Here is a 23,899-nt window from a genome sequence, read left to right on the forward strand (position 1 = left end):
CATTTCTGAACCTCATAACCTAATTTTTCAGGGCTGAAAAACACATTTAAACTCACAACAAACAAACTGACAGAGAACACAACGGGGACGAAATGAGAGGCTGCAGGAACAGAGGACATTTATTTCACAGTGGAACATCCGAGGTTCAGTTTGAAGCTTCAGCTGTAGTTTGGTTCAGTGTCCCACAGGAGGCAGCGCTGAGGCCTTCACTGTACCACAGCGGTTAGTAGCATCACGAGTAGTACTACAGTAATATTACAGTACAGTGCAGTAATAATAATAATAATACTTCTGAGGCAGAGGATCAATAACACTGATGGGGACGTCTCTATGGCGACAGAGGGGCGGGCCTTCATCTAGTCACATGCCTGGACGTAGTTATTGGGAAAGAATCCCTGTTTGCCATTCAGGAAACCCTGACACCAGCCGTCGTCATGGCGATGAGTCACATAGATGATGTCACCCTCGGCGAGGGAAAGATCATCGGGCTTCGATGCTTCGTAGGCGTAGAGCGCCACCACTGGACACACAACGAACTGCAGTCACACACTGTATACACATACTTTGTACATATACAGTACGTATACATACAGGTGGATGGTAATATTGGTAGAGGTAATAGTTGTATCAGCCGTGGTAGTATTAGTAGTGGTAGCTGTAGTGGAGGTACTAGTATTGTTAGCAGTAACACTTATATATAATATTAGTAATAATAGTAGTAGTGGTAGTAACAGGTGTAATCGTTGTCACAGAAGCAGCAGTAGTAGTGCTGGTACTACCTTTTTCCAGGTACTCCGGGGGGGCGCTGGTGTCATAGTCCACTGGTGGAGGAAGGGGCGGTATGATGTCAACAAAGTCCACTTCATCATCCAATAGGAGAGCGGGGGGCGGGGCTGGAATCTCCAGATCTATGACAACATTAGTTCTGTGAGTGACAGCTGTGATGGACCAATTAGGTTTGACGAGGCGGCGGTTAGACTGAGCTGAATGTGTACTCTGGTGTATAGTACTACTGCTGTACTACTTTAACACTACATTGTTACAGTTAATAGCACTACCTTCATGAATACGAATACTGTTGATCATATACATGTATAACACTTTTTACCAACTGTGTACTAACTGTATATCAACTGTGTGTCAGCTGTGTACTAACTGTATTAGCAGCCTACTAACTGTATAGTAACTGTGCACTGAGTGTGTACTAACAGTACATTAACTGGACATCAACAGTGTGTTCTTACCCAGGTGTTGCAGGCGAGCAGGTAAGCAGAGTCGAGGCGAGGAGGAGGGGGGCAGCAGGGAGAGGGGGGAGGCGGGGGAACGAGCAGGAGTGCGGGGGGGCGGGTAAGACGGGGGAGGGGGGATCATGACTGACAGTCAGAGAGAGGCAGCGTCAGAATCTGAGACAGAGTGAGCATTCATTCATTCGTAGACAATCTGTGACCAACCAGGACCTTAGAACTGACTTAAGGCTACCTGGAAACTTTTGAAGCATCCCTTCAACTGTCTCAAGGACTATGGTCACTACTTAAAGGACCCAAAAAACTTCCTAAAGCCTCCTTAAGGGACATAAGAGCTTCTTCAAGGGGGCCTTGTCACTAAGTACCAGAACAATCCCAAGGACTATAGATCTAACTCAAGGATTCCTTGAATCTTCTCAAGGACCTGATAACCTTCTCAATGACTACTGGAACATTCCTAGGGACTTTACAATGGACTTAATTATTCCTGGAACCTTCTCAAGGACTACTGTAACTACTTCTAGGGATCCAAAAAACTTTCTAAAACCTCCTCAAGGCACTCAACAGCTTCATTAAGCAGGCCTTAAACCTCTTCAAGGACCTCATACAGTTGTCAGTGACTATTGGACATTCTTAAAGGACCTTAGATTTGACTTCTGGAACTTCCTTAAGGATCTACAGAACGGCTTCATGGAATCTGGAATGAGTCCTGGAACCTTCTCAAGGCCCGGCAGAACTGCAATCTCTTTGGTTCTTGATCTACATCTCACTGATTATGTCTGCTGAGTTTCTATCGGACACAGCCGGCGCCGCCCACCAACGGCTTACGTGATTGGACAGCAGGCAGGAAGAGGGAGCGGGTGTAGCGGCAGCGGGAGGCGGGGCCTGAGCGGACCCTTAAAGACACAGAGCGTGTGGTGGGGGGGGAGCGGCGGCGGCGACTCCTCCTGTTGGGGAGGGTCACTGAAATCACACAACAGAAGACGACGACACTGAAGAACAACACCACAGAAGAAGACAAGAAGCAGCACAGACTTAAATTGCACATTTCCTGGTTGTAGTTTGGTGACTAACCTGTCTGAAACAGTCTGCTCCACTTTCTGTTATTTGTCAATGATCTGCATGGTACTAAAAATACCAGATTTTTGAGTGGAGTTTTAAATGTGGCAACTTTGCTTCCATAACCTGGACCTTTTCAAAGACTCTCAGGACTTCAATGATGACTACATTTGAAACCAGGGGAAAAGGTGAAAGGTTTGGCTGGATGTCAAACAGGCTGAATTCACCACATCTGACTGTATAATATACTACGTCTACATCTTTTTTTCCTTTTCTTCCTTTTTGTTTTCATTAAAAGCAGGGAAATCATTTTTACCCCTTTTTCATGTGGACTTTAGTGTATAGCCTTTGGAAACAACAAGCTGGAGTGTTTAGGATTTGAGAGGAACATAGATTAAAAAATGCTAATGATGCATCTTGTGAGTCTTTCCTGCAGTGTTTGCTGTTCTGCTGCTCTTCAGCATCCCCTGTTGGTTGGATAGTGGCGCCTATGGTGTGTTTATATATGAAACAAGTTGCTCATTAACCAAAACAACCAAAAAAGTCTCAATAAATGCTCTTGGTTTAAATGCTCATTGTTCTATATTTCTATGGGAACAAATAAGTGTTTCCTTTAGTTAAAGCTGTGGTCCTGTGACGTACATGGGAAGTTATTCAGGGTTAATCTATTTGTAAAGTCATGCTTATATAAGCCGAAAGTTGCTGCTGTAGAAAGGCATTAAATTGTGTGATCAGTAAATAGACTTTGGTGGAGTGTGTTGGTGCTGTTTGTACAACAGCAGCCTCTCAGTGGTTGTTTAATCCACAGCAGACAGGTTGGTAGCTAACAGCTACCACACAGTTCAGTTATCAGAAAACGGTACCGTCCACTTCCTGGCTGGGTGGAGGGGGTGGGGGCGGGGCTGGCAGCTCTGAGCCGTCACTGGACAACGGAGGGAATCCATCATCATCAGAGGGAGGAGGGGGAGGAGGCGAGGGAGGGGGGAAGCTGTTCTCCTCCACCACTACGAAGAGAGGACATGTGATGTCATTGTGATGTCACACAGTTTAACCAATGCAGGAAGAGTAAGACTAAGGTGAAGATGAACAGTTCAACCTAACCATGTTCAACAAAACTAGGTTTACTGAAAACACAATGAAGGAATTAACTAACCGTATTGAACTAAACCATGTTTAACTAAACCAGATTCAACAAAACTTAATTTATCTAATCAACGTTTAAAGTTAAAGATTTAACTGATCCAGGTTAAACAGATCAGGTTGGATTGGTAAATATTGCTTGCAATTAGATCAGGTTTAACAAAATCAGATATACTTAATCAAGGTTTAAACAAATCAAGGTTAAGCTAATCCTGGTTTAACTAATTTAGGCTTTAACAAACAGATTCAACACACGACAAGATTTAACTTATTTGAAGTGTACTAGTTCAACTACATTTAACTCCAGGATAAAATAATATATGTTTAACTGATCAAGGTTTAACAAATCAGGTTGGCAAAATGCTACCATGGTTGTTATTTCAAGTTTAATAATGCTTAATGATGAATTGAGGTTCAATCTGATCAAGGTTTAACTGACTCAGTTTTAGCTATTTAAGGTTTTAACTAATCCAGGTTTTACTCATCTAGATTTCGTTAAACAGGATGTAGCTTAACTGGTATAAAATAATCAAAATTTAACTGAATTGAAATAGTCCACGCTAAAGTAAGTAAGTCTAACTTTGGTTAAACTAATCCTGGTTAAGTTAATTGAAGTTTTAGGTCTAAACAGATTTTGCTAGGTAAGACTTAGCTTATCCGTCATGACAGGTTTAACCACATTTAAATAATCTAGGCAAAAGTAATAAAGGTTTAACTAATCCTGGTTAAGCTAATAACAGTTTTAAGTAGCCTAGGTTTAACTCATCTAGACTTAGCTAAACAAAATTTAGCTTACCCAGGTTTAATCCAATTTTAACTAAATTTCAATAATCCAGGCTAAAGTAATAAATGTTTAACTAAAGTTCATGTAATTGGAGGTCAGTTCAAGACTAATGATTCAGTTGTGTCACGGTAAACAAACTGTTTTTGTTTATGTCCTTACCTGTCTCAAGGCTAAGAGGTGGAGCTGGGGGCGGAGCACTCTGATTGGTCAGACCCATTGCAGGAGGAGGAACTGGTGGAGGGGGAGGGGGAGGAGGCGGAGCCACCATGTCTCCTGATGAATCTGGAGGAGGAGGTGGAGGGGGTAGGCCTAAGATATTAGTGACCTCATCATCCTGAGCCGGGATCTCAATGTCTGCCGGCGGAGGGGGCGGGGTGTCATCCAGCAGCGTGGTGATGATATCACACTCAGGTGGAGCCTGCCAGGTGGGCGGGATGGTAGGCGGAGCAACAGCTTTCCCAAAGCTGGAGCTGAGAGGCAGAATGGTCACAATAACAATCCTGAATTTATGATTTGAAATGATTTCCTGTCACCTGATTGTTTCTGTGATATTCCAGCTTTTACAGCAATATTTTTATTAAGTATAATAACTACATGTTTACTCCAAATGTCAAGTGAATCTTTGAGCGGTATGACCTCAATGTGACGTCAGATTACAAACTACCAGTTTTGATTTCCTATGTTAAAATTCAAGCAGGAACTCAATGCAACTGAAGTCTGTCCAGCTTTCATTACTGAGATTCTTTGATGTCTTCAGTCCTTCTTATGTCCACCTTTATTTCTGATAACAGACTCAATCCTCCTCAGCATGGAGAACATCAGAGTCCACTAATTTTAGCTCACATTTTTCTCACATTCTTCACACACTGTTTTATTCAGCTGCTCTTTGCTGGAGGGCTTGTGTTGCTCTACTGTTCTCTGGAAAATACCACAAAGGTGCTCCGTTGGATTTAAGTCAGGCCATAAACTTTCCAGTTCACAGGTGGACAGTTTTGAGACATTTTAAGTCATGTTGGACAAATTTTAAGTCATTGTGGAGAGGTTATGAGTATTTTCAATAGTCTTTCTATAATATTTGTGACAGTTCATCAGGGGGAAGCACTCTGCAGTTATTTGGAGCTGACCCAGTTTTGGATCAGTGATCATTTCACATCTGTACATATTCCTCAGAGCTGTACTATCTGCTGCTGTAAACTGTAGAAACATTCACTCAAACCGGATTTTTTAAGGCCTAGACACTGACTGTAGGCTCGATGTAGTTATAGGTCAACCTAGATCAGCCTGCAAGGTGAAGCTGAGGGCATACAAACACAGCACATAAGTTTGTAATGTGTTCCATTTACCCTCCTGCAGGGGGCGCCACCGGACACTGCACCGCCTCCACAGGCTTGTTGGACCTGAAACAGACAGAAACATGAGGCTGTAGGCAGAGGAGTGGGAGAAGAAGCTGCTGAGAATAGAACCTCAGTGAAAACAGAACCAACCTGACGGAGGCTCCCTGTTTCCGGATGGTTCCTGTTCGGTCTGACTGTTTCCCAGAAACCTAAGGAGGGGGGGGCACATAGAGCATCAATAGACCTGAGGGGGGCACATAGAGCATGAATGAAGCCTCTCAGCCTCTAATTAGTCTCTACAAACATTTTCCCACGGTGGACAAAGAACTCTGGCTGCAGGAGTGTGAGTTTGATCTGCTGGATCTGTGAGGACCGACCAGGAAGCTGCAGCTTCACCAGGACAGGCCCAGTAAAAGAGGTTAAACAGGACGGTTCTGATTGTTTTGTCTTCACATATTATAGACATTTAACTATTTCCATGTTTACAGCCTCTGCAGACTTTTCCATTCTACTCTGCACATCAGCTGCAAAAATTAATTAATTAATTAAAGTCCTGCGCTTTTATGGAAACAGAACAACCAAGAAGAAGGAGAGAGAACCCAGAAATACCTTCTGTCACTATGAGTCAGTTATAAAATCATTTCTATAAGTTCTATAAGTCTGAAAACAGTCTGTCTAACTCACAAAAATTCATTTATTGACAACATCCTGTCATGAAATACATTGATTTTTACATGTGTGGGAGTCATGAAATAAAAATGCAAATAGAAAAAAATCCTAATTTCCAACATGTTTCCAAGTGTCCACAGGTGCCACCAACAATATAAAAGAAAAAAGCTTCTACACACTGACAGTTTGTCGTTCTGTGTCAAGTATCTGTCATTTGGCATCAAATTTCTGTTATTTTGCGTCATTTTTCTGTTGTGTGTCAAGTTTTTTTGTTCTGTGTTTCGTTTTTGGCATTTTGTGTCTCTTTGTGGTTGTTTTGTGTCCAGTTTTTGTGGCTTGGTCTCTTGTTTTTCTCTTTATTTGTTTCACATTGCTTGTTTTGTGTCGTTTTGTGTCTCTGTGGTCACTTTGTAGTACACATACTATAAATAATTAACTATTTCCATGTTTACAGCTTCTACAAACTTTTTCTCTCTACTCTGTGCATCAGCTGTAGAAAGATGTTTCACCGTGCTGAATGTATCTTCCACCAACTTGTTGCACTGTAAACTGTTTTTGAGCCATGCTGCATTAATTTCATTGAGCCAGTAAGTTTGAGTTTCCTCTCAGTCTCTCTAGTCGTCTTCTCTCTGCTCTGTGGAAACACTGCCTGCAGTTCACTTGAAAACTCTCAGATCTAAAAGGATGCAGCTTCTCATCTACATGATGCTTGAATAGAATATAGCTCATGTCTTGCGGTGTCACGCGTGTTAATGATGCAGGTTTAAAAGTGTCACACAGTGAATGCTGAAATATTCAAGTAGAGTACAATTAAAAGTGAGTGCAGTAGTTGAGGAAATGTACTTTGCAGCGACTGATAGATGTGTGTCTGAATCAGCTGCTTAAAGGAGGAACTTTAACTGCTGCATCATTTCTGCTTCTAAGGTTCAGCAGCTTCACCTCAAGCTTCACTTCTGCTTCTGTTCCAGTCTATTAGGTTCCTGTCAGAGAGTTTCTGCTCAGAATAAATGTCTGGACCACAAAAATAGGTCACTGCTTCACTAATCAGTTGCTGTTGTTGAACGCAGCACATGCTGAACGTCTACAGGAATAACTGCAGATAAATGTACAGCTGACATGAGTTAGATAACAGCTGATGATGGCAGATAAACCAGACGCAGGTTTAACCATGAGGTGTAAAACTGTCTTTTCAAAATGGACTTCTGCATTAAACGATTCAGCAGTTTAACAAACACACCAGTCACATGACTCAGATGTGTTACCTTCATGCCGTGGCCCAGGCCGTCCAGCTGCTGGTAGTTGATTGGTCGGCGGCTGTATGGTGGGCGGGCCTGTGAGCCTTGAGGAGGGAAGATCTTGTGGCTGCGAGGGACTCGTCTGACCGCTGTGAAGGCGCCAATTTCCCTTCGACAAACCTTCTCTTTGTGCATCTCCACCGTCTGAGGACCAATAGGAGACAAACAGGAGGGGCACTGAGCTTGTTTTGGTTGTTTTGTCTTTGTGGTTGTATTGTGTTTGTCTGCAGCTTTTTTCATGTCTCTTTGTGTTTGTTTTGTGTCTCTGGTATTCACCTGACCAATCAGGTTGATGGAAGACTCCATGTGGCGAAGTTGATTGGTTTGAGCATCCAGCAGACTCAGGACGCTATTGGCCAGAGTGCTGATCTGGTAGGCGACGCTGGCCAGTGACTGGGTGGTAAAGTTTTTAGTTTCCTCCAATGCCTTCATGCTGCCGTCACCTGACTGATGGAGAAAAGGGGGGGTTAGCTTAGCTTAGCACAAAGATTGGAGGCAAAAGGAAACTGTTAGCTTAGAAAAAAGACTGGAGGAAAAGAAAAATCATTAGCTTAGCTCAGCACATAGACTGGAGGCAAAGAGAACTATTAGCTTTGCTTAGCATGACAACTGAAAGCAAATGGAAAGTACCGGCTCATTTTAGCATGAAGACAGGAGACAAAGGGAAACTTTTAGCCTAGCTTAGCATAAAGACTGGCGTCAAAGGGAAACTGTGAGCTTAGCGTAGCACATAGACTTGATGCAGAGGGAAACTGTTAATCTAGCTAAGCACAAAGACTGGACACAAGGGGAAATTGTTAGTTTGCCCTAGAATGTACACTGGAAAGGGAAACTGTTAGCTTATCTTAGCATTAAATCAGGATACAAAGGGAAACTGTTAGCCTAGCTTAGCACAAAGACTAGAGAAAAAGGAAAATTGTAATTTAGCTGAGCAGAAGAAATTGGAAACAGCAGTAATAGTACTAGTACCTGTATGGAGTAATACTACCTGTATATATTTGTTGTATCAGGAGTACTGCCTGTATGTAGTGGAACCTGCATATACTACTACCTTTACGTAGTTGTTGTACATGTAGTACTACATGTATGTAGCTGTGGCAGTAGTAGTACCTGCAGGTAGTCATGCCTGTATGTGGTTGTACATACAGTACATAGTTGATGTTGAAGTAATAGTATCTGTATGTAGTACTACCTGTGCATAGTTGTTGTAGCAGTAATAGTATCTGTATGTAGTACTACCTGTACATAGTTGTTGTAGCAGTAATAGTATCTGTATGTAGTAGTACCTGTGCATAGTTGTTGTAGCAGTACTCTGCCACATTCAGCAGGTTGTCATAGTTTTCTCGCAGAGCTTTCCTGGCGTTCGGAGCTTCTTCCAGGATCTTTTTCACCTCGTCGTTCAAGTTCTGGTCCTTCATGATTCACACAGAAGCTTCTACAAGTACTGCAGGTTCTATCAGCTGGATCCTGAAGGGACCTGCAGAGACCAGAACCAGAACCACTCAGCATTTACTCTCCTGGAGAGTGTAAGGAATAAATCATGGTAAATATAATTTGGCATTTTGACAAGAATTTACAAAAAAAAACTCTTTCATGTCAAAGCGAAAACAGATTTCTATGAAGTAATGTCAAATAATCAAAAATATAAGACCTAAAATAAGTGATTGCATAAGAATTCACCTCCTTCCAAACATTATTTAGTAGATGCACCTTTGGCTGTAGTTACAGAACTAATCCTGCGTTGGTCTTAATCAGCCTGAACATGTGGATGCTGCAGTTTTACCTCATTCTTATTTGTAAAACTGTTCTAACTCTGTTAGGTTACATAGGGATCATGGGTGAACCTTTTCAAGTCCATACACAAATTCTCAGTTAGCTTGAGGTCTGAGCCACTCCAGAACATTCACCTTGTTGTCTTTAAACCATTTCTGTGGCACTTTGGCTGACTGTCTTGCTGGAAAACAAATCTTCTCCAGTCACAGCTTTCGTCACACTATGATGCTTCACACTATGATGCTGCCACCACCATGCCCCACACTGGGGGTGGTGTGTTCGTGATGATATCCAGTGTTTGGTGTCTGCCAAACGTAGTGTCTAGTTTGATAGACAAAAAGCTCCATTTTGGTCTCATCAGACAAAAAGAACCTTCTTCCAGTTGACTTCAGAGTCTCCCTCAGGCCTGCTGGTGAACTGTAGTCCAGATTTAATGTGAGCTCTTTACAACAGTGTATGAACAGTCAGTGACTTGGAAATGATCTTGTATCATCCCCTAAGTGATTGATGATTTCCAATAACCTTTTCACAGAGTTCTGCAGTGTTCTTTTGTCTTTATAGTGTAGTTATACCCAGAAGTACTGATTCACCAGTGGCTGGACCTTCAAGGTACAGGTGTCTTTCTACTACAATCACTGAAACACATTCACTGTACACAGAGGATCGCATTTCCTTGTGACTTCTAGCACCAACTGGCTGCACCTACGTTTATTTAGGGGAGTCACTTTAAAGGAAGTGAATGCCGCTGCAATCACTTATTCTACATTTTACATTTTTAATTAATTGACGATTTTGTAGAAATCTGTTTTCACTTTGACATGAAAGAGTGAAAATTCTTGTCATAAAGTCAAATTAATTTGACCTTGATTCAATGTTGAAAAGCAATGAAAGGAGAAATCCTCCAAAGGGGTGAAAACTTTTTTATAGGCTCTGGATACCGGAGTCCATCATAGATTTAATAAAAATGACAAAATACACCATATGCCTAAACAATATAAAATTGATTTAAAATCCTGCCCTGTGATGCAGATGAAATGAAAAAGAAGTGGAGCAGACTGAAGTTAAAACTCACCAGAGTCAGACAGCAGATGTAGTTTGATGAGTTGCACTTCTGCTGGTGTCTCCTCCTGTCTGGTTTAACTTCACTCTGCAGCTACAAGTTTCCTTTCTGCTGCTGCGACCTCAGTCAGAGATCCTCTCTGCATACAGAGGACCCCTCCTCTCCTCCAGCTCGTCCACAAAAAACAGCTTTCAAACACCCAATATGTGCTTACTTTCAGTCTCCAGAAGTAAGTCAGAGTGAGTCCTCTTAATGTGTTTCCCCATCTGTGTGTGAACCTGCTCAGCATAAACCACTTCCTGTTTCACATCATAGGGAAGATGCACTTTTAGAGACGGAAAGCTGACTGAGTCACTTCGATCTGTAATAATGTATTCAAAACATTATGAAACAAACTGAACAGAAGTCAATAAAGAATAGCAGACACCAGAGTCCATTAGACAACTATTAGAACTAACAGCTTAAACCAAAGTCCATTACAAAACTATTAAAAATAAAAAAATAACACAATATCGTCGATCCTTGCACGTGATTTGAGTTGAACCAAAGCTGCTTTACTCGGCTGTGAGTCTGCAGCGCCACCTGCTGGTGTGGTAAGTGACAATCAGCCCTAATGGAGCTTTAAAGAGAGCAGACAGCTGCAGCGGGAAAGCACAGCAACAAACAGAAAGCAGGAGGGAACAAGTGTGTGGACGGATGAGAGAAATCAGGTGATTATGATTGGAGGGAAAGTTTGAGGAGCTCTGGTGAAGAGGTGAAGAACAGCACGGCTCTGAGATCTACTGCTAACAGCACACAGTGTATACCAGAGTCCATTAGAAAACTATGAATCATAGTTTATACCAAAGTTTTTCTTTTAAATATTGTTTATTAGCAGATGTCATGTGAAGCTGTTGTTTTCTTGTTCTCACTGAAATGTTTAAATTAAATGAATAAACTGAAGAATTAATAACAAAACTCCTAAATTGTTGAATTAAATCAGAGTTTTAAATAGTCTGTGGTCCCAAGTCTTCCTCGTTGCCCGGGGTGACGGAATGTGGCGTGTTACCAGGGGCAACATGATGTGATGTGCTGCCGGGGGCAACAGGATGTGACGTGCTGCCTGAAGCAACATGATGCGACATGTTGCCGGGGACGACAGGGTTCCAGGGTGTCCGTGGAGCTCCGTCTCTGTCACTACGGTTCAGAGGTTTCAGGTGGCAGGTCAGCACCAGGTCTCTGAGGATAGACAGCACAGCCTGGGAACACTTTCAAAGAAGCTTTAAAGCAGCCTGGAACCCCCTGGAAGGTCTTTAAGGACTCAAGGAGGTCTCTAAAACACCCTTCAGCTAATTCAAGGAGACATATAGGTTGTTGAAGACCAAATAAGGCCTACTGACACATCCTGGAACTACTTCAAGGATCCTTGTAACATTTTAAAAAGCCTCAGAAGCCTTTTAAGGCATCCTGGAACCTTCTAAACAAAAGGTCCTTGGAAGAGTGCTCCTGAAATATCCTGATGGATACCAGAAACCTTTTAAAGGTCCCTGGGAATAGTTCATAGAATCCTGGAATGTCTTGGAAAATTTTAGGAGTCTTTAAAATCTTTCTGGAAAGTCCTTCAAGACAAATTTGAACGCCATGAAGGGACGTGTATTCTTTCAAGGACTCTCTGGGAACCTTTCAAGCACCCTGGAATCACTTTTCGACAAACCCTGAAATTTCTTAACAAAGTTTCAGGAGCCTTTAAAGGAATTATTTAAAAAGCATCCTGGAATTCTATCAAGGACTACTTGAATATTTCAACATTGCTTTCAAGTATCCTGGAACACCTTCAGTGATACCTGGAAAGTTTAAGGATTTAAGAAGCCTTCTAGTATAGCCTGACTTATTTAAGCACTCGTGGATAGGGTTAGGGTTAGGGTTAGGGTCCCAAGATGCCTGGAAACCTTGCAAAGCTTACCTGGAGTCCTGGAAGAGTTCAAAGGATCTTTAAAGACTCCTGGAACGACTTGAAGCAGCTTCAGGAGAATCAAAGAACGTCAAATAGTTTAAGTGAACTCTTTCCAGGATTCCAGGACCCTCTGATAAGACCCCAGTCTGTTTTAGAACCCCCCCGGAATGTTCCAGGCCCTGAGTTACCTGAACTGGCTGTAGCAGACTCTCTGGCTCACTGCTCTCAGCTTGGCTTCGTTCTCTCGCTTGTATCTCCGCTCAGACTCGACCGCCGCCTGCAGCTCTCGCTCCAGCAACGAGAAGTCGATGACATCCCGCTGTGACATCTTTCCCACCTGCTGATGTCAGACTTTAAACTAAACATAACACAAACACACATAACCGAATAAAACATCTGCTTTTTTTGTAACAACAACAGCATACACCAGAGTCCATAAGAAAGTTATTAATAATAACAACAACACAATGACTTGATCCTTCTTGTGATTTGACTTGAAGCTGCTTCTCTCAGCTGTGAGTCTGCAGCGCCGCCTGCTGGTCAGACTGACAACCAGCCCTGACAAAGTCCATCAGTTTACTCACGCACTTAAAGTTTTACCGGTTCTGAAAGTTCTATAGGTTTTATCAGCTGGACCGTAAAGCTGGAACCTTCTGGAACCAGAACCAGCAATTAGGAACCACTTAGACCGCACCAACAGGGCCATTATACAGACCCAGACTCCTTTAGAGAAACTACACGTTTATCAAGCTGCAGCCTCTGAACGCAGGTTGATGTTAGCTAGCTCCGGCTAACCCAGCACAGCAAACTACTGTCTTTATAGCTAGCTCCCGGTTAGCTGCTCATTTATTTTAGTAGTGTCCCACACTAACAGGTCAATTGAAGCGGTAACCACTTCAGTTAGTTTTAGTTTGAAGTTGTTAGTTTGAGCCGTTTGTGCTCAGCTCAGCGGCTAACTGGAGGTAGCTGCAGCTAACGCTAGCTCAGCAGGTGAAGGTGTTCCATTCTTACCTGTAGCAGACCTCCTCCGCGTGCTGTGGTCTCTGGTGGTTTTTAGTTTCTTTGCAACTTGTAAACAGGCCGTCTCCATGACGACGGGCAGCCGCTTGCGCCTGCGCAATGCGGGGCATTTGCTGTTGCTGCCGGCGGCCGGAGGAGGAACTGCAACACATTGCTGCTGCTGAAGAGGTCTGAAAACACACAGAACACACTGGAAAAGTTTTCTGACAAGTTTTAATGGGTTTAAACCTCACGTGATCTGTGTCCATCTGAGCTTTAACGATGCTGATAAGAGTGACTGAATGAATCATGTTGTTTTCTTATTGTGACTTTTCCTGCTGAAGGATCAATAATAATTTATCTTTACTGTATATATATTTTTTTGTTTGTTTCTTGTTTTTCTCATGCTGTTTATCATCTTTTGTCCCCATATGTGTGAACTCATTTAGCAATAAAGATGATTAATTCTTCTAACATTAACAATGCAGTAATCTGACGTTCAATCTTCTGTTCTTATTCTAGTGCGTAGGACAGTTTCATTGTTTCATGTTAAACAGTCCGGGAGTAAATAACAAAGCTTAAAACATCATTTAAAGTAATGAGTGGACTGACTTCAACAAGAACCAGGTTACAGTGCTCTATCTATCTCTGTTTGAGGATTATATTTCTCACAGTGTTTCACAACTTTTAATGGTGTAAAAAGAGGCGTTTTTTTTTTTTGCAATGTTTTGAATTAAACTGTGTGCAAACAGTGGATTTATGGCATTTTTATTTTTCCATACTCACTACTTGCACTCTGAGCTCCATGGGATTTTCCAAGAATGGTGATACAGTGCTTTTATCTCAAACATTACTTACTCCTCAGGGCGTACCCTGTTGAAGTCCTAAAAACCAGAGTTAAACCTGAAGTTAAATTACTAACATTCAGTCCTGTCTTGTCGTACAGAACTCGGGTGGTTTTTCTGTCTCAGTACATGTAATGGGGTCAGTGATGCAGCAGTGGTTGTGGGTCAAATATATATGCATTATTGCATTTGTAATATATAATATACCATATACATTTGTTATTATATGTATTTCTATAATTACACAAAGTTTGGTCTGCCTCTTAGTTGTGTGGAACCTTTGCTGGGGGGCCCCTGTACCCCTATGTACACTTTTAGCCCCCCACCCTGTCCTATAACTGAGCTTTTCCCGCCAACACATGAACAAAAGGGGAGAGCCCTTTTGTTCATGTGTTCTGTACAAGAGGTAAGAGACTGTGCTGTTGTAATTTCTGTGTTTTAATGTAATATAATTATACTTGTGGGGTCACTTTCCCAGTCTAATACATTATATTAGATTTTTTTTTTTTGCTTGTACTATTTTTTTTTAGTTTTTTTAGTTTTTAGTCTTTCAAATGCAAAAGTGGAACAGATGCAGGTATTGTTCATGTCTCAGACTGATGGCTTTAATATGAATCCAACCACCAGTTAACTGGACTAATAAAAAGACCCAAACACTGTCATACAGATAAGCTTTATTTTTAATAAAAGTCAGTAAAATACCCTCTTATGTACAGAAATTAACCTGTTATATTCTCCATGGTAACTTTGTTCAATATCTGTAATACGTATAAATTTAGTCCTATAAAAACATACAGCATTGTACAGATGACAGCAGGACACAAACATCAACAGTAAAAAAAAAAAAAAAAAATCCTGTAAAATTCATCCCTTAAAAACATTTTAAAATTTCTGTAAATCCTGTTGTTTTCTGTGTTTCAGTCCCTCGGGTACTGGGTCCCCTCACCTTTCTATCAGATATTCTTAAGTGTTAAAGATAAGTTTTAATATTTCTGTAAATCCTTTTGTTCACTCTCCTTGATCAAGTCTGAAGTTTCTCAGGGAAATGTACTTTGCCCTCTAAACTTTTGATGAGACTTTTTTTAGATTCAGAGATAGACTTCAACGTGTCTGGGAGTTTGTTTTTTTTTTCCTTTTTTGTTCTCAGCAGGTCACGGAGTCCCTCAGGAAAACATCCTGGGTCCTCAAACTTTCCATTAGATTTCAAGATACATTTTATTATCTCTTGAATCCTTTTGTCCTCAGAGAGTCATGAATTTCCTCAGAGAAACATACATGGTCCTGTAACCCTTTATTACATATAACTTTAAACATTTCCTTAAATCCTTTAGGTCTCTACCTTTGATAAGGTGTGGAGTTCCTCTGGGAAAGATACTTGGTCCTCTTAGCTTCCTACGGGACCTCATTCAGATATAAACACAGACTTTAGTATTTACAAAATATCTCTTGCACAGAGTCACATGTTTCAGATCCTTTTCGAAATGTGTCTAGCCTAGCTTAGCACAAACATAGAACTTTAAAACAACTCTTATTTCACTAGCCCCAGGCTACACATGACTGATTATCTGGTCTTTAATACGATAAAGGTCTTGTTCTTTTCAAACTGGCTTGGAGAATTGTTTTTATGTGCAAAAACTTTTCATTTTCAACTGCCCAGATGGATATAAAATCTGGGGACAACAATAAAATCAAGGGTCAGTGTCAAAATATAACCACAAATATAAAATAAAGTCAAAATAAAGTCACATTTTGTAGTATAAAAAAATGGAAACACTTTACTTTAAAGCTAATATCTTAGAAAGTTTCTTGATCGTTTTCTAACAATTAGCTGTAAATAAGAGCTTGGTGCTAATTATGGGGCAATAGAGAAAAGCTTATGCAGTTATTAAGTACCTGCTGTTGTATCCGAATTTTTATGAATGAAACTAGTAGATGTGTCATCTTTGAAGTGGAAAATAGTTGAGAAACTGATTTTAGCGTCCATCACATGTTTTTAAAAAAGACAAAAAAACAAAAACAAAAAAACATGAACCATAGCTGGTACAGTCACCTGGACAACCACCAAGAATTTACAATAAACTGATGGTGTCAGTTTAACAGCTAGTTTTCACAATACTAAGCTAAACTAAACTAAGCTAAACTAAACTAAACTAAACTAAACTAAACTAAACAAAAACATAATGACTAGTTTGTTCTTCCAGATACATCCAGCAGGTACTTAATAACTGCAGTATTTATAGTCTGAATCTGTTGTTCTGAGGTTCTGTGAGTGAATGTTTTTGGTGTTCTCAGGCCCACATTCCAAGATTTCAAGATTTGACTTCAAACCATCCCTTTTAGTTTTTATAGTGAATAAAACTCCATGTTGTGTTTGTCCAGGATATGTAAATCCAAAATCTGAAGTCTTTCCATGGAAAGTGAATAAATCCTGTTTGGATCAAGCTGTTCTTTCGGTTCAGGGGGGGTTCTCCTCTGAGATGTGTGCTCTTCAGCTCTTGGAGAACCTCCAGATATCAAAATATGTCAAAGTTTGATGTCTTTGAAATCAAACAGTGGTAGAACCAGTTGTAGATGGTTCCAGTTGCACATGGGTCTGTTCAGGCCTGGTGGTGATGGTCCATGTTCAACTCGAATGTCCACAGATTTTTTTTTTTTTTTTTTTAAAGAGGAAGATGGATCTGGAGTTCCACAAAGTTCCAAACTTAACCAAAACTTTTGAGATATTTGGTTTGGGTTTTCATTTGGGTACAAAGCAGGTGTGATCTGTTTTGTCAGCTGCTTTGAAACCAGTTCAGGAGATTCTGTTTGGGTTCGTAGTACTGCATGGCTCTAGAAAAACCTGGAAATGACTGGATCAGTTTGTTCTCTAAGTAAAACATTTGTATTATTTAGTACTTGGTTGTTAGCAAAGGGCGGGTCCAGGTCCTGAACCCAAGAAGATGCATGTCCAAAATGTTAAAGGAGATAGGGAGAACAGGAGATGAGTTGAGGTCCAGAGTTCTTCATGTCTCCTAAAGGTTCCATACCTTGTTCTGCTCAAAAGGAAATATTTGGGAGTTAAAAGTTAATGTGTTTGGTTGTTTGTTTGTTGAAGCAAAGATTCTGGTTTTGTTTGGTCTGTTTCTTAGAATAGAAGTTTTAGGTTCAGAAACAGTGCAGGATTTTAGATGGCTGCCCCCTGAGGTTTTACTTTAAGGCGCAGTGGTTAAAGGGGTGTAGTCTAGCAAACAGGTTCCATGTTTGATCCTTTTTTAACCGAATTTTTGGATCCAGACCTTCCAGAAATATCTGCAACTTGTTTGGGAGCTTTTAGCAAGAATCTTGTTTGGTCTTTTTTCTTAAAAGAAAGGAACGGATGTAGGTTGAGTTGTTCTAAACAGTTCTACCCAGATCATTTAGGTCACAGTAATTAGAGAAGGACTAGAAGTTGTCAGATCTTTCTAAAAGTAAGAAAATTTAGAAAAGGTCTTTTGTTTGGTCTGTTTCCCTCAAAAACAAGTGAGGCGGAATGTCAATTTTTCAGAACCAGTACAGGATTGTAGGTGGGTCCACTCTTGAAGGCACAGTGGTTCGAGGTCCAGCATGATCTGCTTCAAGTTGGATGTGAATTTAAATGTTCACAGACCTTTTTATAAAAGGAGATGATGTTTGGATCTGGAGAGCTGCACAAGTTCTTGCCTGCGTTGAGATGATTTTAAGGTGCCAGGAAAATATGTTCCTTTGGTCGGTTGCCTTGAAGCTTCTGTCCAGGGTTTTAGGTGGTTCCACAAGGTTCAACTTGGATCATTTAAATCACCGAGGTAAGCAAGATGTACAGTTTCTTGAATGTTTGCTATCGGTGTTTTGTTTGGTCTTTTCCCATAAAAACAAAGTCAGGCTGCTGGTTGAAGTTTCAAAACCAGCACAAGGTTTGAGATGGTTCCATTCAGGTTCTACCTGGATCATTTTAGTCACAGTGGTTAGAAAGGAACATCATGTAATCAGCAGATTCAGTCCCATGTGAACCTGCTTTGAAGGAATGGTAAAGTTTCCAAAGGATGTTGGAAGGTTTTTGGCAGATCCAATGAAAGGCCTCCATGAGGTCCTCAGAGGGTTCTTGAAGGTCACAGAGGAGCTCCAGGCGGTTCCTCCTAGCTCTGGGAGAAGACGGTCTGAAACTCGTTGAGCATGAGCTCTACTATCTGGCTCTGGAACACCATGTGGATCGTCATGTTGGCCGACTCAGTCTGAGGCCGAAGCAGCGTGGGGCCGAACACGATGGCGACGCTCTGAACTGACATCCGGTTGGACTCCTTGTGTTCGATCACTCTGGAGACAAATAGAAAAGTGTTGCCATTATTTCAAAGCAGACAGATTTGTGTGTGAGCTCTGGTCCAGTTGAGTCCAGCAGATTTAATTTGTTTAACTTTGTGTGGAGTCAAGCGTAGGATCATAATTACCCCTCAAGTAACAAACTAACATAGAAAAGAAGTCCAGTTGTGTGTTATGTTGGGACTTGCTGTCTGTCACTGGTTAGGAAAAAGTATTGAACAAACTAGTCCTGGATCTCTCAGACAGACCAGGGTCTGGTTGTTTATGTTAGTACTTGTGAGTCTTCATGTCAGTCTTGGGTATTTAGGGTAGTCCTACATTTTTAGATTAGTCCCAGTTGTTTTTATTAGTCCTGGGTCTTAAAGTCAGTCCTAGGTCTTTAGCTCAGTCCTGGTTAGTTAGTCCTGTATCTTTAGGTTAGTTCTGGGTCTCTGGGTCAATCATGGTTCTTCATTCCTGGGTGTTTAAGTTAGTCCTAGCTGGTTCATCAAGTGTTCATTAGGTTAGTCCTGGGTCTTTAGGTCTTTCATTCCATCGTGGTTGTTTATGTTAGTCCTGCATCTTTAGATCAGTCCTGGTTGGTCATTCCTGGATCTTTTGGTTAGTCCTGGGTTTCAGCTGAAGCCTAAACATGATCTCACCTGCGCAGGTGTTTGAACAGCAGCTCCATGGTGTCATGGTTGGGCAGAGGCAGAGTCCGGACCAGGTCCTTCATGTAGGAGACTCTGAGAGTGTAGTCTGGAACCTCTGCAGGAACCAAACACAAAGAGCTGTCATCACAACGACAACACAAACACAGGAGGAATCTTTGGGGTTCGTAAATACTGCAGCATGTGTCTCCATGTGTGACTGAAACATGCTCCTGCTGCTAACATCACGTCATCACATTGTGTTTTCTGATCACTGTGTATTGTGGTTATTGTGTACTGACGGATGGCGGCGATAAACTTGTCGAAGCAGCTGAAGGGGAACAGCGGTTCTGGAAGTTCTCTAAGGAAGAGCTTCAGAGCTCCGGTGATGACGTGGATCTCCTCCCACTGTCCGTCCTCCAGATCCAGCTGCTCCTCTGAGGCATCACAGAAGAAGAAACAACATCAGTTGGTCCAAAACACCTTCAGCAGATTCTACTGATTCTTTGGGATCCCAACTCATTGGCCCGTATCCCTCTAAATGCTGAACAGGTTATTGATCATGCAGCCTGTTTACAGGATTTGATCCATGATTTGGTTATTGACCAGCAGCTGTGGGTCAGAGCGGCGGTTTGTTACCGTGATCGGCTTTATGTCGTAGTTTCTGGATCACAGCGAGGTTCCCACTCACTCTGTAGATCCCGTCAACATCCAGACCTGCAACCAGACAGTCAGGTCAGATTCAGACAACACAAGAAACACAAGAACACTCTGTGATCAGAGAGCAGATGGAATTCACATCTGTGAGAGGAACCAAAGGTCTGACTGCTATCAGTGCTTTCAGCACTACAGGCCTTTTTCATATAGAAAGTCTGAGTTCTGCCCTGATCCAATCAGGAAACATGTCTGGTCTTCACATTCGGACAAAGTCAGAGCCCAGTAGATCCATCACAGGTTCTCTGAACATCAATTCACTGACTGATCATGTCAGCTGTGCTTCGAATTGAATTTATTACAAAACATCAGAATTTAAAAGTCTGTGTCAACTGTGTTTTGAATCAGCAATTTTGAGTCATTTTGGACAATTTCAATGAATTTTGCACAGTTCTCCAGTCATTTTGGTTAATATTCTAATTAATTTTGAACATTTTAAGTGATGTTGGACAGGATTTGAGTCATTGTTGACAAATTTGAAATAATTTAGGATAGTTTTAAATTGTTTGTAAAAAAAAAAAACCTTTGATTTTAAAGTCAGAACTTTTTTCTGGCTTTTTAATCGTAGATAAATTCTTTGGTTCATTTCTTATGACGATAATCCTCAGCTGCAGATCTCACTCATTCAGTTTTTATCATTATGTCTGAGCTGTCAGAGTTCATCATGTCTGCTAGTTGTATTCAAGTGTTCACCTCTCCTCTCCACCGTTTTGATGCATTTCTCCACAAACTTGGGGATGGTGGTGTTTTCTCGGTGGCACAGAGTGTCCAGGTGGCAGCCAAACACGTTATCTGAAACACAGGGACACAGAAACACTGAAGAAACCTGCACTCGAGGTCAAAAAAGGCTGATATGGGCATTATATTTTAAACAACCTGTAAGGTATACATGGATAGTACCCATTTCACCTTGGACAACCAGCCAACCATAATTAGTGAAAGACAACACCTATTTTTTAGTAAGTTGGATGGAATAATTGTTTACTGGGGCTCAGTGGCCAACAGGGGCAACTATATCCCTGTTCTGAGGGCCTTCTAGTTTATATATAATATGTGTCTCACCTGATTCTTTATCTACAACACCTTTTGTATATTTAGTGAAGCCATGCAAAGTTTTACCTTCCTGCTATGAATAATTTCCAAGTTACAGGCGCTTGAAGAACATAGAGGTGGCTCTAAAAACTGCAACCAAATCAGTTTTACATCCATATAACCAACTTCAAGTCAGAGCAAGTTACAGCAATTGAATCTCATTTATTATTATTGTATAGTTTATATCTGTGTTTCTGTCTGATGATATTTATATCATTATTATACTTTATTGGTTTTCCTTTTTTCTAAATACCCTTTATTAAAAATATACAAGGAAAAAAACTGCACAACCTCATGGGAAATTAAGACTAAAGAACTGACTTTAATTATTGAAAAATATGATTTATTTCTGATTATAGTTAGTGTTTCAAGATATTAAATACTGCTTAATATTTCATTATTAAGTGCAGCTTTACTTCAGTACTTAAGTATCTTCTCCAGTATTATTTCTAATATTAAATAGGTTTTCTGTTCTTCACTGCATTTATTCTCATGTTTTAGAACAGGAAGTGGTATAGTTCTGGCTCTGGTTCTGACCTCTGATGTATCCTTTCTCTTTGACGCTTTGCAGCGTCGGCCTCCGCTGGAGGAAACGCCTCAGTTTGGTCCGAACTCGCCGCTGCTCAGAGTCAGCTCCCGACGAATTCCTGTTGGCTGGACGAGGAAGAAGAAGGAGAAGAAGCTGCTTTACTTTACAGTTGATTCAAAAAGACAAACTGTGACAAACACAGGAATGGAACCAGTCAGTGTTCTAAAAGAACTGAGAAGAACTTTATCTTTACTGTCCTTCAGTCAGTTTCTCTGTCAAAGCCATTTAAAAACGCTGTTAAATCAAAATCATCACTAGCTCAGACATTAAAAGTTTCCACTCGTTTCCACTGATTTTACACTCAGAGTCATTGTTAAAACTAATTTTTAAATTCATTTTGGACACATTCTGTCATTTTGAGTCTTTTGGATGAATTCTGAATCAGGCTAAAGGTTCTACTGAGAACAAACAGCTGAACCTGCTGCTCATGTTTTCACTGACTCAAACCTGAAAGCTGACTGAGTCCATCTAGTTTCTGGAGCTTTGGACAGAACAACATGTTCTTCTTTACTCACATGTTCTCTTTCTGTCTTTGTCCTCTTTGTCTGAAGCTTCATCCTCGTCCTCAGAGAGATGATCCAGCTCCTGAAACACAAGCTGTGTTTGTGAATGAATGAATGAATGAATGAATGAATGAATGAATGAATGAATGAATGAATGAATGTGTGTGTTGTGCTGTGTTACCAGCTGTCTGATTGTGTCCTGCATGACTTTCAGCCAATCACTGATGATGCTCTCGGTGTCGTACTGCATCAGGTACTCACATCCCTGCCGAGTCTTCAGCTGCACACAGACACACAAGCACCACAGTGACACACAGCACACACCGAGGTCAGACACGACACAACAACTCCGATGTGATGTCGGAGTAACCATGACAACAACAACACTGTCAGAAAGACGCTTCATTACACAGAAGTCCATGTAACCATAGCAACCATGATAACAGCGACAGAGCAAATGATGAGGGTAACTGTAACCGTAGTAACAGAAATACGAAACCCCTGACCTCTACTGTAACCACGGCAACAGAGATGCGGAACCCCTGAAGCCTAGTGCAACCATGGCAACAGATGTAAGACTTCCACAGCGGGCTGTTACCATGGTAACGGAGGCTGTGTAGAACAGCGGTCTCCAACCTTTTTTGCACTACGAATTTTCTACAGACCGGTCATTGTGCACATAACAAAAAATATTGGTTTTTTTTCTCATAAAAAGTTTCATAAACGAATAAAATTACTTGCTAAATATGTGTTTACTTTTTCTTCTGTCTCAGCATCGAGTCTTTCCCACTGTCACACTTCCCAAGTGACGGGAAGACGAGCTGGTCATTTTTCAAAATAAATCGCCCTACAGACTGAAAAATAAAACAATAAAACATTTGTATTCTTTCTGTGCGGCCCGGTATCAAATGACCCACAGCCCGGTACCAAATGACCCACGGCCCGGTACCAGTCCACAGCCCGGTGGTTGGGGACTGCTGGTGTAGAAAAGTGTACCTCGAGAACATTCTTCTTGGATGATTTGTCTTTGGAGGCCCAGCCCACTGTTGAACCTCTGAGCTCGACGGTGTATTCAGGAACAATCTGTGACGCTTTACTCTGAGAATACAGAAGATATCTTCATCATCATCATCATCATCATCATCATCATCATCATCATCATCACTGTCTGTTGCTGCTTTTTGTATATTTTCAGGATTTCCGTTCATGGAAAGTGATTGCCTCTGATTATTATTTCTGATTACCTGAAACCAATCACATCAACTTACTGCTATTTATACAGAACATTTAGATCAACAGGTGTGAAACCAAAGTAACTTCTAGCAGAGAAATTTAGGTTTAAGTTTCTAAGTTTAAATATTGAAGATATGACTCTATGATGTTGTTTAAGATGTGAATTTACCTGAATAATTTACACAGTAAGAATTAGAACCACACAAAATAAATACCAAATCCAAATTCACCAGATTTATATGGTATCTATGAATTATGAAGATTAACCTTTAAAATACCTAAAAACCCAATAAATCCAAATATTGACTGTGAACTCGCTCTGTTTTTAGTGGGTTTTTTTAAAAATTTGTATTTATATAAAAAAGGATTTGATTTTCTTATCCATCATGATGTTTTGCATTAATTCAAACATTTGCTTGTCTTATACCATAATATGCTGCAAGATCTTCGACAACACATGTGAGTCATTTACTGTCAATAACTCAAGCAGGATTTTCACAGTGAACCTGTTTTATTAGATTATTTGACGCCTTACTAACCTGACTCTGTTCTGCTTGTGGAACCAGTTATTAGTTTTAGGGATTAAAAACACTGTGTTAATGTTTGTGGTATTATTTGATAGTTTTTATATTAAAAGGGCTGCAAGTAACACCCAAAATAACTTTCCTGATCAGTTTATCTGATTTAAATTCT

The 23,899-nt window shown here is 40.9% G+C and overlaps 3 protein-coding genes across 6 annotated transcripts in view; all 3 read right to left on the reverse strand.

Moving 5' to 3' along the window:
• Positions 1-93: 93 nt before the first annotated feature.
• Positions 94-23,784, reverse strand: abi3a (ABI family, member 3a). Of its 2 annotated transcripts, none has more exons than XM_008294799.1 (11): positions 23,746-23,784; positions 10,371-10,429; positions 8,812-9,002; positions 7,802-7,972; positions 7,493-7,669; positions 5,712-5,770; positions 5,571-5,624; positions 4,387-4,697; positions 3,167-3,307; positions 780-908; positions 94-520 (listed from the first exon to the last, which is right to left on the reverse strand). In XM_008294799.1, exons 3-11 carry the CDS (start codon positions 8,941-8,943, stop codon positions 357-359), a joined length of 1,338 nt encoding a protein of 445 aa, XP_008293021.1. In that variant the 5' UTR covers positions 8,944-9,002; positions 10,371-10,429; positions 23,746-23,784; the 3' UTR covers positions 94-356. The 2 variants fall into 2 exon arrangements, with proteins under 2 accessions (XP_008293021.1, XP_008293022.1); XM_008294800.1 differs by lacking the exons at positions 10,371-10,429; positions 23,746-23,784 and adding exons at positions 1,245-1,373; positions 2,073-2,207 and having other exon boundaries at positions 8,812-8,958.
• On the reverse strand, positions 11,289-12,619 carry dnaaf19 (dynein axonemal assembly factor 19). The gene is made up of 2 exons (XM_008294797.1): positions 12,480-12,619; positions 11,289-11,576 (listed from the first exon to the last, which is right to left on the reverse strand). Exons 1-2 carry the CDS (start codon positions 12,617-12,619, stop codon positions 11,345-11,347), a joined length of 372 nt encoding a protein of 123 aa, XP_008293019.1. The 3' UTR covers positions 11,289-11,344.
• The window catches only part of LOC103366928 (rho GTPase-activating protein 27-like), a 38,592-nt gene continuing 29,482 nt past the window's right edge, over positions 14,790-23,899 (reverse strand). For all 3 annotated transcript variants that reach the window (XM_008294795.1, XM_008294796.1, XM_008294794.1), the window contains 9 exons: positions 22,970-23,071; positions 22,155-22,253; positions 21,986-22,055; positions 21,419-21,535; positions 20,483-20,581; positions 19,715-19,792; positions 19,378-19,512; positions 19,088-19,193; positions 14,790-18,443 (listed from right to left, as the gene is read on the reverse strand). In XM_008294795.1, the coding sequence (XP_008293017.1) occupies positions 18,266-18,443; positions 19,088-19,193; positions 19,378-19,512; positions 19,715-19,792; positions 20,483-20,581; positions 21,419-21,535; positions 21,986-22,055; positions 22,155-22,253; positions 22,970-23,071 (984 nt within the window). In that variant the 3' untranslated portion in view covers positions 14,790-18,265. The remainder of the gene's footprint in view (positions 18,444-19,087; positions 19,194-19,377; positions 19,513-19,714; positions 19,793-20,482; positions 20,582-21,418; positions 21,536-21,985; positions 22,056-22,154; positions 22,254-22,969; positions 23,072-23,899) is intronic.

Source organism: Stegastes partitus, unplaced genomic scaffold (genome assembly GCF_000690725.1).
Source record: "Stegastes partitus isolate 25-593 unplaced genomic scaffold, Stegastes_partitus-1.0.2 Scaffold996, whole genome shotgun sequence".
NCBI classification, from domain to species: domain Eukaryota; kingdom Metazoa; phylum Chordata; class Actinopteri; family Pomacentridae; genus Stegastes; species Stegastes partitus.

Bases quoted from the DNA above. Each gene is read 5' to 3' on its own strand.
- abi3a (XM_008294800.1), bottom strand. From the start codon at position 8,943: ATGAAGGACCAGAACTTGAACGACGAGGTGAAAAAGATCCTGGAAGAA. The intron at 2,208-3,166 runs GTACCGTTTTCT...GTGTGATTTCAG, and splicing joins ACCCAGCCAGGAAGTGGACG to TGACCCTCCCCAACAGGAGG. The intron at 909-1,244 runs GTAAGAACACAC...ATGTTGTCATAG, and splicing joins TGCTCGCCTGCAACACCTGG to ATCTGGAGATTCCAGCCCCG.
- dnaaf19 (XM_008294797.1), bottom strand. From the start codon at position 12,619: ATGTCACAGCGGGATGTCATCGACTTCTCGTTGCTGGAGCGAGAGCTG. The intron at 11,577-12,479 runs GTAACTCAGGGC...GTCTATCCTCAG, and splicing joins GTCTGCTACAGCCAGTTCAG to AGACCTGGTGCTGACCTGCC.